This window comes from Theobroma cacao, chromosome 9 (genome assembly GCF_053813885.1).
Source record: "Theobroma cacao isolate CCN51 chromosome 9, ASM5381388v1, whole genome shotgun sequence".
Taxonomy (NCBI): Eukaryota; Viridiplantae; Streptophyta; class Magnoliopsida; order Malvales; family Malvaceae; genus Theobroma; species Theobroma cacao.
The window spans coordinates 44,440,955-44,456,266 of record NC_142647.1 but is presented as its reverse complement, the minus strand read 5'-3'; the positions used below and the strand labels follow the sequence as shown (position 1 = coordinate 44,456,266).

The 15,312-nt window shown below is 33.4% G+C and overlaps 2 protein-coding genes across 5 annotated transcripts; both read left to right on the top strand.

Annotated features, from left to right (window-relative positions):
- The first annotated feature begins 3,617 nt into the window (after window positions 1–3,617).
- Window positions 3,618–13,170, top strand: TSL (Protein kinase superfamily protein). 3 transcript variants are annotated; one of them, XM_018127416.2, is made up of 16 exons: window positions 3,618–4,255; window positions 4,794–4,883; window positions 5,098–5,304; window positions 6,000–6,050; window positions 6,294–6,401; window positions 6,495–6,539; window positions 7,452–7,564; window positions 8,454–8,520; window positions 8,698–8,764; window positions 10,046–10,143; window positions 10,263–10,442; window positions 10,608–10,818; window positions 10,986–11,250; window positions 11,981–12,035; window positions 12,293–12,454; window positions 12,889–13,170. In XM_018127416.2, the coding sequence occupies exons 1-16, from the start codon at window positions 3,980–3,982 to the stop codon at window positions 12,982–12,984; spliced, it is 2,091 nt and encodes a 696-aa protein (XP_017982905.2). In that variant the 5' UTR covers window positions 3,618–3,979; the 3' UTR covers window positions 12,985–13,170. The 3 variants fall into 3 exon arrangements, with proteins under 3 accessions (XP_017982905.2, XP_088665946.1, XP_088665945.1); XM_088809820.1 differs by having other exon boundaries at window positions 12,290–12,454; XM_088809819.1 differs by having other exon boundaries at window positions 6,294–6,539.
- A 364-nt stretch (window positions 13,171–13,534) lies between these two features.
- CRR42 (DUF3148 family protein) lies at window positions 13,535–15,100 on the top strand. Of its 2 annotated transcripts, none has more exons than XM_007015523.3 (3): window positions 13,535–13,865; window positions 13,939–14,064; window positions 14,999–15,100. In XM_007015523.3, the coding sequence occupies exons 1-2, from the start codon at window positions 13,627–13,629 to the stop codon at window positions 14,039–14,041; spliced, it is 342 nt and encodes a 113-aa protein (XP_007015585.1). In that variant the 5' UTR covers window positions 13,535–13,626; the 3' UTR covers window positions 14,042–14,064; window positions 14,999–15,100. The 2 variants fall into 2 exon arrangements, with proteins under 2 accessions (XP_007015585.1, XP_007015586.1); XM_007015524.3 differs by having other exon boundaries at window positions 13,537–13,865; window positions 14,884–15,100.
- The last annotated feature ends 212 nt before the right edge of the window (window positions 15,101–15,312 follow it).

The following is a 15,312-nucleotide window of genomic DNA, read 5'->3' as shown; positions in this document are numbered from 1 at the left end:
TCTAACATCATGAATAACCTCAACATTCGAAGTAGTTCTAACATGAACTTTGACATCAAGAAAACCTTCAATAGCAAAAATAACCTCAATGTCAAGCACAACCTTATCTTGAGTAGCCTAAGGAGTAAGAATAATCATAGTTTCAAACAAAAAAATGAAACAACATCACTTGAAATAGCATAGTAATATGTTTCTACCTGGTTTATATTGGAACTCTAAGTGTGAAAGGAAAACAGAACATTTAAATCAACGAAATCATCAAAAGAGCTTGGCAATATATCCTGCTTTTTAAAAGAAAAAGCAGCATTCTCAACTTTAGCCTCATCAACATGACTCATCATTTGATTTGTCATTGCATTCAGAATCATATAATTCTTTCTTAGTCTCAACTTTAGAAGTCTCTTCCTCTTCAACCAAATTAAGTTCTACTCTAGTAGTTTTTGCTTTTTTAAAAAACATAAAATGAGGAACTGAATTAAAAAAAAAAAGTAAATGAAGAATCAAATGATGAACTTACTTTTTGATGCACATGTTTTGTTCAATAAGTAAGAGGGTGAGGAGCAACATCTTATTCATTTGAATTTTTCTTCTTTTTAAGAGAAATCAAGCATAAGGATACATCAATGTTACTAACACAAGGAGTGTAAAGACGAGGTTGGAATTAACTAATAGCACCATAAAATTTTTCCATTCTTTAAGATACTCTCCTCAATAAGCAAACCATCTAGAAATGTGAATACTAACTCTATTAAAAGATGGGACGACACAACTTTTAAGTTTATGTAAACAGAATTGAAGTGCTGCCATGAAGAATGAAGAAAAGCTGATAGATGAAGAAGAGTCAAGCAAAATTGATTGATCAAATCCAAATTGGCATGCCACTTTAAGGAAAATACACTTCAATCTAGAGAGTGAATCTCTATCTCTACCTGGACTAACACTTTCAAGCATATAAGGCAATTGGGAACTATGAACCCATATGTAAAAGTTAAAATCTCGTGAGCTTATTCTTTTAGACTATAATGGGTGATAGTCATAAAAAATTCCAAAATCACCAAATCCATTTTTAAGCTACACATAAGGACTCGTATTGAATTCCTTTGTCACATCTATCACTTGAAGAATATTACCTTTTGAGATCAGAACATGCCATGCCCAAGCTTTATAGTTATTTCTAGATAAATGGTTATTTAGACTTGACAATTCGTGTTTTCATATTTTAAATGTGTCAGATACTATTAGATAAGAAACACGCTAAGATTAAACATGAACACGACACGAATAATATATGTGTCTTAAATTTGAAATATGTACACGTATATATTTAATAACCATGTAACACAACACAATTAATATATTTATTAAACTGTCAATATAGGACACAACACTATTAATAACATGATTAACACATTTGACAAGTTTAATACGATTAATTAAAAATATTTACAATTAAATATAATTTTATTATTTAAATTTAAAATCAATAATTTTAAAAATAATTATAAAAAATAAAATAATAATAACATCAAATATAATAAAATTAATATAAATAACATATATAAAATTCATTATCATATAATATGATAAAATCCATCATTAACATTTAACTTAAAATATTAATAATATCTAAAATGATCCAAAATGATAACAAAGCAAAAGTTCAAAATTAAGGTTTAGGCAAGTCATAATTACATTATCATCCTTATAAAATTAAAAAAAAACTTATTAAAATAATTATTTAAAATGATTTAAGTGAAGCCAAAGTAGTCTTTGATTATTAATTTTTAACAAGTTGGTAAATATATCACGTATACACGTTTAAACATAATTAATATGATTAATTAAAAGTATTTAAACATGTTAGTCGTGTCTGATACATTAAGATATGAAAATTTGCATGTTTTAACGTGTCAGACACAATTAGACATAAAATATGCTAAAACTAAATGCAAACTTGTTTAACCCTGTGTCATGTTAATATGTTGTGTTTAAAATTACCCAATTTAGGGTTATTCATAAAAAAATATGTGAAAGGATATACATTAGTTATAGGAGTGCAACTACCAAACCTTTCTCATAAACACATTTAAATGAAAAAAACATCTATATAAGTCAAAATTTTATAATACCCAGTTGATTTGGCAATCTTAAGTTGGTACAAGTCCAACTTCTTATACAAAGATCCTAAATACAAATGAGCAAAAAGAAAACGTATCCCTTTGGCAATCTTTATTGCTAAAATAATGACTACTAAAGAGATACTATCATTTGAACACCTTAGAAATATATGTCGTGCCAACAAAAAAATTAATAAAGTCACTAGCTCATGCTCATGGTCTAGATACTCAGGAATATCAATCTCAACTACTTTAGCATTCAACTTTTTGTAAAATACCCTTATCCAATTCGAGAAGCATGCAATCTTCAAAATTTTACTTAAACTCTTGAGTAACTCAAGAAATAATTATAAAATACTTACCTCTTCTTAGAGATGTAAATGGGTATTAAGTAACTGAGTATCTGTGGGTACTCGACACGATAACATAGGATTCGAGTACCCCATAATCAATTATGGGTCGGGTTTGGGTATCACTTTTAGGGTACCTTAAACTCGAACTCAATTATATTTATTTCAAGTATTAACAAGTACCCGATACCCCTATAACCCCGATTATACTTATATTATATAAAATGTTATAAAATTTTGTAACTAGTAAGACTTGAACACGCCATGTGCAAAATAATTTTGTTCACGCCATGTTCAACAACAGTATGCTACAAGCCATTTTTTTAAAAAAATTTTACACACTGTATTCAAAAAAAAAAATCTACATATCATGTTCAAACATTTTGCTATATACTATGTTTACTACACACCATATACACAAACATATTGTTACACGTCATGTGTTCAAATATTTTTTACACGTCACGTACATTAGAGTTGTTACATGTAAACATGGCATGTAACACTTTTGGCAATGTTTTAATTTACAGACATAGTTTAAGAAATGAATAGAGTGGATTTTCCATTAACTTTGTGGTTCTGTGAAAAGCAATAAACCTAAATCATGTCTTGATATCATTTATGCTCTTAGGTTTGTAAATCAACAACGACATGATGAGATGACAAGAGATAGACCAGAGCGTGATGGTGATGATGCTCAAATTAGAGAGAGCTAAATATTTGAGAGAGTTAAGGAAGCATGTAATTCGTCTATATAGCGGGACGGTGAAATTGCATATTAATTTCTCTTAAATATCTTTAAAGGCATTTTTGTCAAATCATTATAAAAATTGAGTAAAAATAGTTAACTTTATATCAATGGTTATTATTGAAATGGATATATGAAGAGAGTTATTTCTCATAATTTTTTCAAAAAAATATCATATTAACTTGGTCATAATCATGAAATTTTAATGGTATTAGGATCTAAACTGAAATTAATAAATTGGAAAAATATGGTAATTCAATTTAGGTAAATTATTGTACAAGAATTAAGTTCACATTTTCTTATAAAATATAAAAATTAATTATATAATTTGACCTTTCTACCCTTACTACTTAGGTGAAAAAACCTAACGTACTTTGAACTTCTCATTCCTTCCCCATTCTATTTGTTCGGTCTTTTTCTTCCAAATGCTCCATCGCACACAATGCCACAGCTAGTTCCCATGTTTTCATCCAAATCTAAACCCAAGCCCCAAATCAAACCCCATTGAAAGAAAACTCCTTTTTCTTTTCCCTGACTCAAAAATTCAAAACTTCAAAACCTCAAAACCCAAAGCAGGAGAAAATCTCCCAAGGCCTCATTTCTTGTCCCCTCTCCCTTGTTCCTCTTCCCCTCCTTTACCAAAACATTTAAAACCCTAAATCCTTGATAAGGGAAAGACGCTTTGCCCCTTCTGTCCTCTTCCTTTTATTTTCCTTGATGATCTGACCAGTCATTTTGGTTTTTCTCATCGAGTTTGGTCCGCAATGTCGGACGACATGTTATTACATTTCTCTTCGAACTCGTCAAACCAATCGGACCATTCTTTGCCCACCAAGATTGCAAAGCTCGAAGCTCGCTTGGTAGGCAAGGCCTCTTCGGCAACTGCTTCTCAGCAACCGCCGCTACCGCAACAACAGCAGCAGCAGCAGCAACAACAGCAACAGCAACCGCCGGCTTGGTCTTCTTTATCTTCGGCTTCGAAATTCGCTTCTGCTGAGGAGTTGCCCGACGCTTCTAGTTCAAGTGATTCCGATGACGAGGTAAAAAGCCCTTACCATTCTCTCGACATTGTTTTTTATTTTTTTTTCAATTTCAAATGCGGAATGATAGAAAAATAACTGTTAGTTTCGGAGCACATTTTCTCGGAACAATTTATTTTAGTTGGAAGGGCTGCGATTTGGATGTTCCTATGTTTATGGCTTATTGCTTTGCAGTAATTATTTAGCGTGGCATTGGCCTACTTTGCATTGTGATAAGACATTCCTGATCGGAATGATTGGTGTAAATGATTAGAAGTTTTGATTCATTATGGTGGATCATTGAAACCAGTAGAATGTTTGGGTTCATTACTGCACTTTCACATTTGAAGTTGTTGCCAAGTTTGTAGATAAATTTTGTAGCATTTGATCAAAAGAGTAATCATATCTATGACATGTTTGGCAGTTTCACCATTTATATATATGCTATTTGGACTATGTGAATCCCCATCCCCTTATCTTCAAGTGTTGTGGAATTCATTGATATCGTTCTAGTTTTAAGACTTGGATTAATGTCTTTTTATATGTCTTATGATGCTAGAATGGAGGAGAGTTTTTAATACAAGCCAATACTCTGAAGCGCCAGAAAGTTCAAAAAGATGATAACTTGCCTGTGTTTGAACATGTTGAGGTAGGTTTATGATTCATGAGCTAATGTTTTTGGGGGTTTGAAAATAATCTCTTTGCTTTTGAGGTCGTGAAGGTGATTTGATGACATCTTTTGTGAAGCAGTTGGTTATATAGCCTCACTTATTGTCTCTATTTATCTCTCTGAGCACTGTAAATTTTCCTTATTGCTTCCAGAAAAGGATTATGTATTTATTGTTGCTTGAAAAATGAATCAGGCAGTTGCAGACGGGAGGCAGAAGATTGTGGAAGCCATGGAGTCCAAAGCAAGTTCTGATGGAAATAGGAGAAAACAAGGTCGTGGAAGGGGCCATTCTGTTTCAAGCAGAGGCCGTGGTTCTAGAGCTAATGATCAGACAAGACAACCAATCTCTAGTTCCTTACTATCACCTTCAAATGGTCAGCTTGAGAACTCATATCATAAGGTGTGCCTCCACTGCCACAGGATGTTCTGCTTTTTATTCTCTCCCTGATGACAATTAAAGTCACCAATGCCGGAAATGCACTTTTGCATTGTGTCTAGTGCCCTTTTTGGCATGTTGGACCATTGATTTGAGTGCTGTCTACTTGCTTAGCTCAAGAGGCGGAGAAGATGGCTAAGTTGGGGCATTTAGAGGTCAAACTTTTTAAGTTGAAAGAGTAGAGATGAAAAACAGAAGGAAAATAAACTAATCTTGAGGACATTGGTCACATTTCTTCTCTTTCAATATTTAAGCTTATTTTCTGCGATTTCTTTACTTTCTGCTCCGTATACTGCTCCAGAGGAAGCAGAGATATGAAGGACAACTAAAAACGTCAGGTTTCCTGTGATAAGAGAAAATGATTATACTTTAAACTGGAGCTTAAACCTGTGGGACTCTGGTGGCAAGTGTCTGTCAATTTTTTCTTCCATATTTAACTGATTTATTGAAAAAGACAATTTAATAAGAACTTTTCCTTTCTTAAATTTTTAAATAAATAGAGGAAAATTGGGAAAAAATGAAAATTTAATGCTCTTTCCTTATGGCTTACCAGACTGGTTCTTTAAGAAAAATTACAATATTATTATAACAGACTAGTTCTAAAAGTCAAATCACATACAATTACAGGCATTTTGATACTATTTATACTCATTTTGTAGGATAGTAGGCCTAAAGAGCAGTTTCGGACTGATGACCAAATTTCAGTAGAGGTATGTATCCTGGTAAAGTCTGTCTTCATTTTAACTATTTCAATTTCTTCTTCATTTATTTGGGCAATAGAATTTACTTCTTTTTAGTCTAGAAAATCTGGAGCAAAAAGAACTATGATTTGTTTTTGCAATTTTTCTAAAATATATTTTTGGGTCATTTTACTATCTGGGTCATTTTCTTTAGAGGTGCAGTAGATGTTATAACTCACATTTCTGACCCTTTTGGTTGGCAACTTACCTTAGGAAGAGGTGACATCTTTACGTGCAAAAGTTGCCGCATTGGAGGAGGACCTACGGAAATGTCGCCAAGAAGCTTCTGACTATCAAAATCTTTGCCAGCTACTAGAGAAGGTTTTAAAGTACCTCTGCTATATGACTTTTTTTTCATCTGCAGTGCACAATTCTTTATGTACTTACCTCTTAGTATTTATGGTGTTTTGGCAGGAATTGAAAGATATTAAAGATTATGACCAGCAAATGAAGCCAAAGGTGTTTATTGGGATTTATTGATGGATCTCAATGTGCTGCAAGTTCTAACTTTATTCAATGGCCATAGATATGAGCTTATATCACACCTCTAGCACAATTATAGTCTAGATCTAAGATAAACAAGATTTCTTTTTTGGGTGGTGTTTCCCGCCACCAGGGAAGGGGTGGGGGAAGGATTAAAATGTTGCAAACAAGAAATATATAAATTCTCTATTTCTGTCATTAACTAAATCCTGGAAGAGATCTAAAAACTCTATTTTTTTATGCTCAGAGGAAACCAAATTTTTTTACTTCTATCCATTTTCAGAAATACACATAAAAAATGAACATTTTTTAGCTGGAGCCTAGAATAGTAGACTACAAATGACTTTTACAAGTTCTTTTTGTATTCCATTGGAATAAAGTAGCAGCAAAGTTCTTGTATACTGCGTTGTAAACTGAAACTGTAGTAAATCGGCGTCATTGATTAGTTGTCCTTTTGATCCAAGGAATTCATCTTCTAAGGTCAATGTCAGAAAAAATAACCACTTCTTTTCCAATGTAATTTGACTCATTTCTGAAAGAAGCTTACAAGTTATGTAATAATGGAATCTAAGACAGCTAGATTCTTGTTATTGCTATAATAGAGGGCTTGTTCTTTGCTTTAGTCTGATAGGAAAATTTTGCCTAATATTTCAATACACCTCTGCGTCTTCACTGGTTACGCTTTTCTGTAATATTCTTGTGAACCATTAATTTAATGTGCATTATTGAACTTCTAAAATTGTTGTTCGTTTCACAAGATAGGTATTCACTCATACCTAAAAGGGAAAACGAAAATGACTATAAAGGAAAATTTTGTTTATTAAGTGTGCTCGTTAGCAATTTATGGTGTCAGTTTTAATTCTGGACCTCTTATCGATTGTGATTCAGAGAACAAAAATGATATCTGATCTGCTGATAGCTGTTTCAAAAGCTGAGAGACAGGAAGCTAGGATGAAAGTACGGCAAGATTCGTTGAGACTCGGGAATGTGGGTGTAATCAGGTATATAAAGAAGCTTTCAAGATTTAGTTAATGTGCTTGGAACAGATTCTTCATACTTGGTGTGGTGCTTAGTCGGAGTGAAGGAAAAAGCAATTAGGGGAAAATTTTGAAAAAGAATGTTCAAATATTTTATACAATGAAAAGCAAAGAAATGGTAACTATTTTAGGTATCTAATAGTGTTCAATAAAAGAATATAGTAATAAACTGGGATGAACGATTTCACAAATTCTTTAGACTTGGCAATGTGGGTGTATTCGGGTTTGTAAAAAATTCTTAGCTTTAGATAGCAAGCTTGCTATGGATTCTTCATGCTTGGTATAGTGCTTGGTCTGTGTGAGAGAAAAGCAAAAAGAAAAATTTTGAATTGATTGCATAACAAAAAGCAAAATAAAGGTGAAAATGTTAAGTATTTAAAAGTGTTCAAAATAAGGATGTACAGATATAGATGGACTCATAAAGTTGCAACATGTTATTTGAGAACATTATCAGATAGTTCCTTATGATTGTTGCAACCTACAGTGCTAAAATAACACATTGATAGTGTGATTCCTCAAAGAGAGATTTTACCATAAGAAAAAAACTGCGCACATTATGTATTGAAAGGCAGGCTTCACAATTTGCAGGGATTAATAAAACATGTGATCCTGATATTAAACTTAAGTGGGAGGAAAAAAAGTGTTTTGATAAATTATGCAAAAGCAAAATTTGTTATGATTATCTCTTCACACTGCTGGCGTTATATGGTTTGAGGATCCAAAAATGCTGCTTGGTTTAATATTTTTCTTTCTTTCTGTATCATTTGCATCATTCATGTTAATGTGGTACCATGGTATTACTACTCGTGTCATCTATTAATTTATAAGTTGACCTATGTATTCTATCCTTCAGAGCCGGAACAGTCATATCTGAGACATGGGAGGATGGGCAGGCGCTGAAAGATCTAAATGCTCACCTTGTATGTTCTTCTCTATTTCTGTCTCTCTCTCTAATGAGTAATAAAAGGATAAGTTAATTGATGCAATAAATTAGGCCTTAGCATTCTTTTTTGTAAGTATACTGGCATGATGATTGATATTGCTTTTCTCTTTTTTAAATATGTTTCCCTTTCCCTTTGCATTTTCTTTTCTTTTAGAGACAATTGTTAGAAGCCAAGGAGGCTGTTGAACGGCAGAGGAAACAATTGAAGAAGCGACAATCTGGTAAAGCATAATTTCTGTGATAACAAGGTTTAAGAGTTCCTACTGTCTGTATATCAAGTTCTGAAATTATGATATGGGAATAGATTTAGGAATTTGTTCAGTCTGTTTTAAGTGTTATGGAATTATAAACAGGATAACTTAAGGACATCAGTTCACATAATTCCAGTCTCAAAACCTGTTGCTAGGCTGAAGCCCAAATTTTTTGTTGCTTACAGGCATGCGTATTTGCTTATCTAGGAATAGCTCCAGGTTCTAGAGCTCAATTAAATTGAGAAATTATTACTCTAATTCCTAATTAGCTAGCAACCATCTTCTCTAGTACCAAAAGGACCTCTTTGTTGACAAAGGACCCATGATCTTAAGCCTTCGGCTTCCAAAGTGGATGAACTTTATCTAACTAAGCTATTAATGTGCCATTAACTTGCCTTTTGGTCCTTGTTCTTGTTGCCCTGGTAGTTATAATGTGATTTATGTTTAAAAAGCAAAAGAGTTAGACAAGGTGTTTTGCCTCTTATGAGACAAGAAGTAAGCCAAGTAATGAAGCATAAACCTTTTGAGAGTCAATCTCTTAAACTATAAGTTAATTCAATAAAAAGATTGAGGTGTAAATTGAACATAAAAATAAGTTTGAAACTAAAATTAAATAAATCAGCGTTAATATCAAACATTAATAATTTAATAACAGTTACACAAGTAAATATACTCAAGATAAGGAAAGGAAAAGATCTTAAGATCTGTTGGAATCTTTATGGTGGGCCACTATTTACTAATATGTCATGAGTCATTACCAAAGAAGTGGAGGAAGTTTCTGGTGAGCCATCATATGACCAAAAAGATGCCATGCACTGCAGAGACTCTTTTAATGCTGGAGGTGCCCAAAAAGCTTCAATAGTGTAAAAAATGTGCTATTTTAAGTCGCTTCATAAGAGAAGGTTGTGCTAACCTTGAGTCGAGCTATATTTAACATATCATATTATTTTTTAGCCATGCCTTGCATCAGGGTGCACCTTGAAAAGGATTTTGACCACATATATGACTCATTGATTTGGATTAATGACATCTGAAATGCACATGCACCTAACTTTTACTTGAAGATTTAGTCTTGGTGTACATGCACCTAACATATAGGTGCATACAGACATAAATCGATGCTCTCATTGATATGGAATATACACAAATATTGTAGCATACATGCAGACACACCCAAACATGACTCCACACACAAATAAATATGTAAAAGAGTACACATCTAAAAGACAAGCAATTTTCTCTTGCTTGAAGACAGGGGTGATGCGACTGATGCAGAACCAGGTGCACAAGAAGAAGATATTTTAATTCAAGATGAGATATACAAATCACGTCTAGCCAGTATTAAGCGTGTAAGTTTATCACTCCATGTGATTGTTCGTGATTCTATCTGATATTATTAGAGAGCACAAAAGTTCTACTGATTTTTAACTTGCACATCCTTAATGGTTGAGTTGTGGATTTTCTGTAGGAGGAGGAAAGTATTCTCCGTGAAAGAGATCGCTATGAACTAGATAAGGGAAGGCTTATACGTGAAATGAAGCGCATTCGAGATGAGGATGGTTCCCGTTTTAACAATTTTCAGATACTTAATAATCGATATGCCCTTTTAAACCTTCTTGGCAAAGGAGGATTCAGTGAGGTTTATAAGGTCAGAACTTTGGCAAGCTTATATCTTTTGTGATTCTATTGTTTTCTTAAGCATGTGTGACGGAGGCCTATTTGCTATGTCAAAAGTCTAGAGCTCCTTTGCCAAAATTGGCAATTGTGAAAGTATATCTTTTTGCAGTGATTTGAAGTAAGAAATTTCCGGCAGGCTTATGACTTGGTAGAGCATAGATACGTTGCATGTAAGCTTCATGGTCTGAACGCTCAGTGGAGTGAGGAAAAGAAGCAAAGTTACATACGGCATGCAATTCGAGAGTACAACATTCACAAGACATTGGTGCACCATCATATTGTTCGGCTTTGGGACATTTTTGAGATTGACCAGAATACATTCTGCACTGTCTTAGAGTACTGCAGCGGTAAACTCTCTCATCCATATTATTCTGTCTGGGGGTCTTATTTCAGTTTTCCTGGTAGAGAAGACCTGCAAATTCTGTCTGGACAATGGTTTTAAATCTGCCTTGCATGCTTGACTCTAATTTCTCTGTCTTTTGTCTTTTATTTTGTTTTCTTTTCTTTCTTTCAGGCAAAGATCTCGATGCTGTATTGAAGGCAACACCTGTACTGCCTGAGAAAGAAGCTAGGATTATCATTGTTCAAATATTTCAAGGCCTTGTATACTTGAATAAAAAAGCACAGAAGATTATACATTATGATCTGAAGCCTGGTAATGTTCTGTTTGATGAGTTAGGTGTAGCAAAAGTGACTGACTTTGGTCTTAGCAAAATAGTAGAGGATGATGTTGGTTCTCAGGGTATGGAACTCACATCCCAGGGAGCTGGAACTTATTGGTGAGTGATGCAGCTTAGTGTCCTTCCTTGTACCTTTGAAATTTTTACCTCTTCTGCTTCTTCTCCTCATTTATGCTGCAATGTCCTCATATCTTATGCCAATCATGTGCTAAATTTAGCACTTTTTCCAACTTGGATGCAATAAAGAGTCTCTGTTGAATAATTGACCATCATCTTCTATGGTAATTTGGCCTTTGAGAAGGGTTTGAGTAAAGAAAACTCGTACCTATTTGTTGTGGATGTTTTTGAATATGATGCTGTAGCAATGGCTGTATGATTTTGAAATACGTATAGGAAACAAGAGTGCTGATGTCACATAAATAATGATTGATGTCATGAGCACAAATTTATTAAATTTCCTAATGAGGATAAATTATTGGAAAGAAATCTCTATCTCTCTCTGGTTCTGATTCTTTGTGCTATATTTTTTATGTTGAAAACATAGTGCATTCTACATATTGTCCCTGAAACTGGATTTTGTTTATATCAGTGTTCAGTGGCTGTCATAACAGGATATGTTTCCATATAAGCAGCGTTGTTAATCCACTATAATGATTGTTTATAGGCTTTTTTATCATTTTCCCCCTTTTCTCTGTATTGCTTTTGAATTAATGAGAGATTCTAGTTTCCTATGTTTGGATGTAACCTCATCTCTTTGATATGTGCTTGGTCATCTTCACAGTTTCTTTTCATGAGCAACAGTGTGTCAATTTTTGTTTTGTAATTTCAGGTACCTGCCCCCAGAATGCTTTGAGCTCAGCAAAACACCTCTGATTTCATCAAAGGTTAGTGACTCTATCCCCAATCATTTTCTTCTCTCTCTGTTTTTCTTGCAAAATGAGAAGTGGGGCCATCTAAGTCGAACTGATAAGTTGATGGTTTCTTTACCATGTAGACTGTAACTTTTCTGACCTTGTGAATTTTTGTTTCAGTTCATTGGATTTAGAATGCCTAAATGTTGTCTGACCCAATACACCATTGTTACTTGATTTGTTATTTGGGTCTTCAGCTTTTTATTAATGTGATATTCCTTTGGAAGCAGGTGGATGTTTGGTCTGCTGGTGTTCTATTTTACCAAATGCTTTTTGGTAGACGCCCCTTTGGGCATGACCAGACTCAAGAACGAATATTGCGTGAAGACACAATTATCAAAGCACGCAAGGTTGAATTCCCATCAAGACCTACTGTCTCCAATGAGGCAAAGGTTAGTTCTGTCTATTTAGGTAGATTCTGCTGCATATTGTTTTCTTGATGGATGAAACAACTTCTGTACATAAACATCAAAATCAGAGTTATATATTATGGTTATCATAGTATGACAGTTTGACTATGATTTGATGTTCAATTGTTTATTGTAGATAATTTCTTGTCAGATAATACTTCCGCTCAATGGTGATCTCATAGCTGCAGAGTTTACTTACTCTTCTCCTGTGTTAAGAAGCACAGAAATTGTATTGCTGCATGCACAATAAGGGCATTTGTTATCTGTTAATGTATAATGATGCAGATTTTCTGGGTTTAATATTGTTTTTCAGAAGTTTGAGGCTTTCATTTGCTTTGACTATCATGGAATGCCGATACATGTGGAGAACTTGTGGTAGCTTGATGATTGACTTGATCATATTTTTAAACGTGCAGGATTTGATTCGTCGATGTCTAACCTATAACCAATCAGAAAGGCCGGATGTTTTGACAATAGCACAGGATCCATATCTTACATATTCAAAGAAGTAAAAAGAAAAATGTACACATACACAGCTAAAGGGGCTCAAGAAGAGCAGGGGAATAGAAAATTTCCTTTTGAATTATTTTGGAATATCCTCATGGAATTTTGTATAGGTTGTAAAGGTTTTGTAATTATACCCTGCTTGTTTTGACCTGACAATTTAGTTTATTTTTTTGGTTATCGTTTAACTTCAATTCATTTTTTTTCGTTATGTATGTTGTTGTGCATATGATAGTTTCATTTTTCTTGATAGCCAAGCATAGAAAAGATGGCTTTTAACTGATTAATCGAATGAACCTTTCTTCTTTTTTTAAAAAAAAGTTTGTATTACATTATACCGATTAATTTAATAGAGGGAACTAATTTAGAAAAGAATACCCTTTGAATGATTTCGAAAGAAGTTGTGATTATGAGTGCCTAGTTGATCTTATTGAGGATAAATGTCTACAATTCTATATTGAGATATTTATTTAAGTCCATTTGTATTATAATGTTAAATCTTTTAATTGAGGGGTTTGTTTTACAATTTAGGAACCCTTTCTGTCCTGTCCCATATAAGACCCTCTACAAGCGACAAGTCTTACAGCAAGCAAAACGACTAAACACATCCCCCGCAGGCTGGAGCCACAAAAACATTATCCTCCCATCTCATGGCTCCATCTCTATCTTCTACTTCGGCATTTCCATGCTCAAATTCTCACTGCAACCCAAGCCTGCTTCTAAGGTGTGAATCATCATCGCCTGACTCAAGGCTGCCGGCAAGAACATCGAGACTTGAGATAGGGTCTCCCATAATTGTGGTTGAAGCACCCAAAATGGTGAAGACTGCCGCATCAGTTCCATGCCTCAGAGTTAATGCCGGCTTGGTCAAGCCTGGGGATGTTGGAAGGTTTGAGCTTTGGCCATGGTAAACAAATGTTGTATGTTAATGAATGTATGACTGGACTTGACTTCCTGTGCAGAATTGTTTCAAGAAAGCCCAAGGATGTGTGGGCAGTTCGTCTGGCTATTGGCACCTATCTCTTAGACAGGAAATACTTCAAACCATTGGAGTTTGATGAATGAATCTGATTCACAATAGCTTCAAGGTCCTTTTCCAACAGAGAAGCTCTATACTTTTTGTGCATGTAATTGGTCTTAGTTTATGCAACTCCCATGTTTGGGGGAACCAAATATTTGCAGCAATCTTCACTTGTATTTCGTTTTCATAATAAGGAGAGAAAGGTGCAAAGGGTTATATTGTCATTATACTTTAATTATCTATCTATCTATCTATATTTATATAATATTACGGATGTTGAACAAATTTTTATTAATAAAATTGGTCATATTTATTCATTATATTTTCAAATTATTATTGTAGATATTTTTTATCGTTAATATTATTAATTAAATTTATATAATTTTTAAATATATAAGATCATTGTTGTTAAAAATATTTTTTATTATATATATTAATAAGATTTATCTAATTTTTAAATAAAAATTTAAATTGTATTTAATGATTTTAGTTAAAAACATTTTTTTAATTGTAATAATATGAATAATGTATAAATATTACAAAATTTCAATTATATATAATTAAAATGTCAAATTTTTTTATGCATATAAGTGTCTTTCAATTATAATTGTCTTTTATTGTAAAAAATTAATTTTATCTTTTAAAATATTTATACTTTATATATAATTCTTGAGATAAAATAATATTATCATTATAAATCTATAACTATATTGAAAGAAGCTCCAAGAGGGTTTCAACATTCTGACACGTCCAGTCTTTGGTTTTGCTCTACGTAAAGCTTTAATCATTTGACTTGTGACTGATTTTTTTGTTATGAGTTTGAGATTTATGGGACATGGTTAATGACTATTCTTTCTATCTTTTTGCTCATTTTGCTTGCTCTCAGAGGTGGCTGATTCTATGGGCTCCGACCTTCAGATTTGATGGAGCATAGTTGATGGTTTTCATTTTTTGTTCATAGTTTTACTCCTTTTGCTTGCTCTTTTTGATTACATTTTTAGATTCTGGCTTCGTTGACAATGTACGGCAGCTGTTTTCGGCTCGACTTGGGTTCCTATTTTGGGCTTTGATTATCAATAATAGGTGTTTCTGACTTTACTCAACTTTCTATTTTGGGCTTTGCTTTAAGCAAACGATGACTGCCGGCTCCTTGCTACGCTGCATGTCAGTTGTGCTTCCGTGACGTGTTCAACTATTTGATTTTTGTTGTATAGTAATAGTACCATACTAGATATGTGTTTGGGTTTGTTGAAATTTTTTCTTCTGCTTTGCCTAGGGTTCTTTTAGGATTTGTAAAGAATAATTAATGCATTTT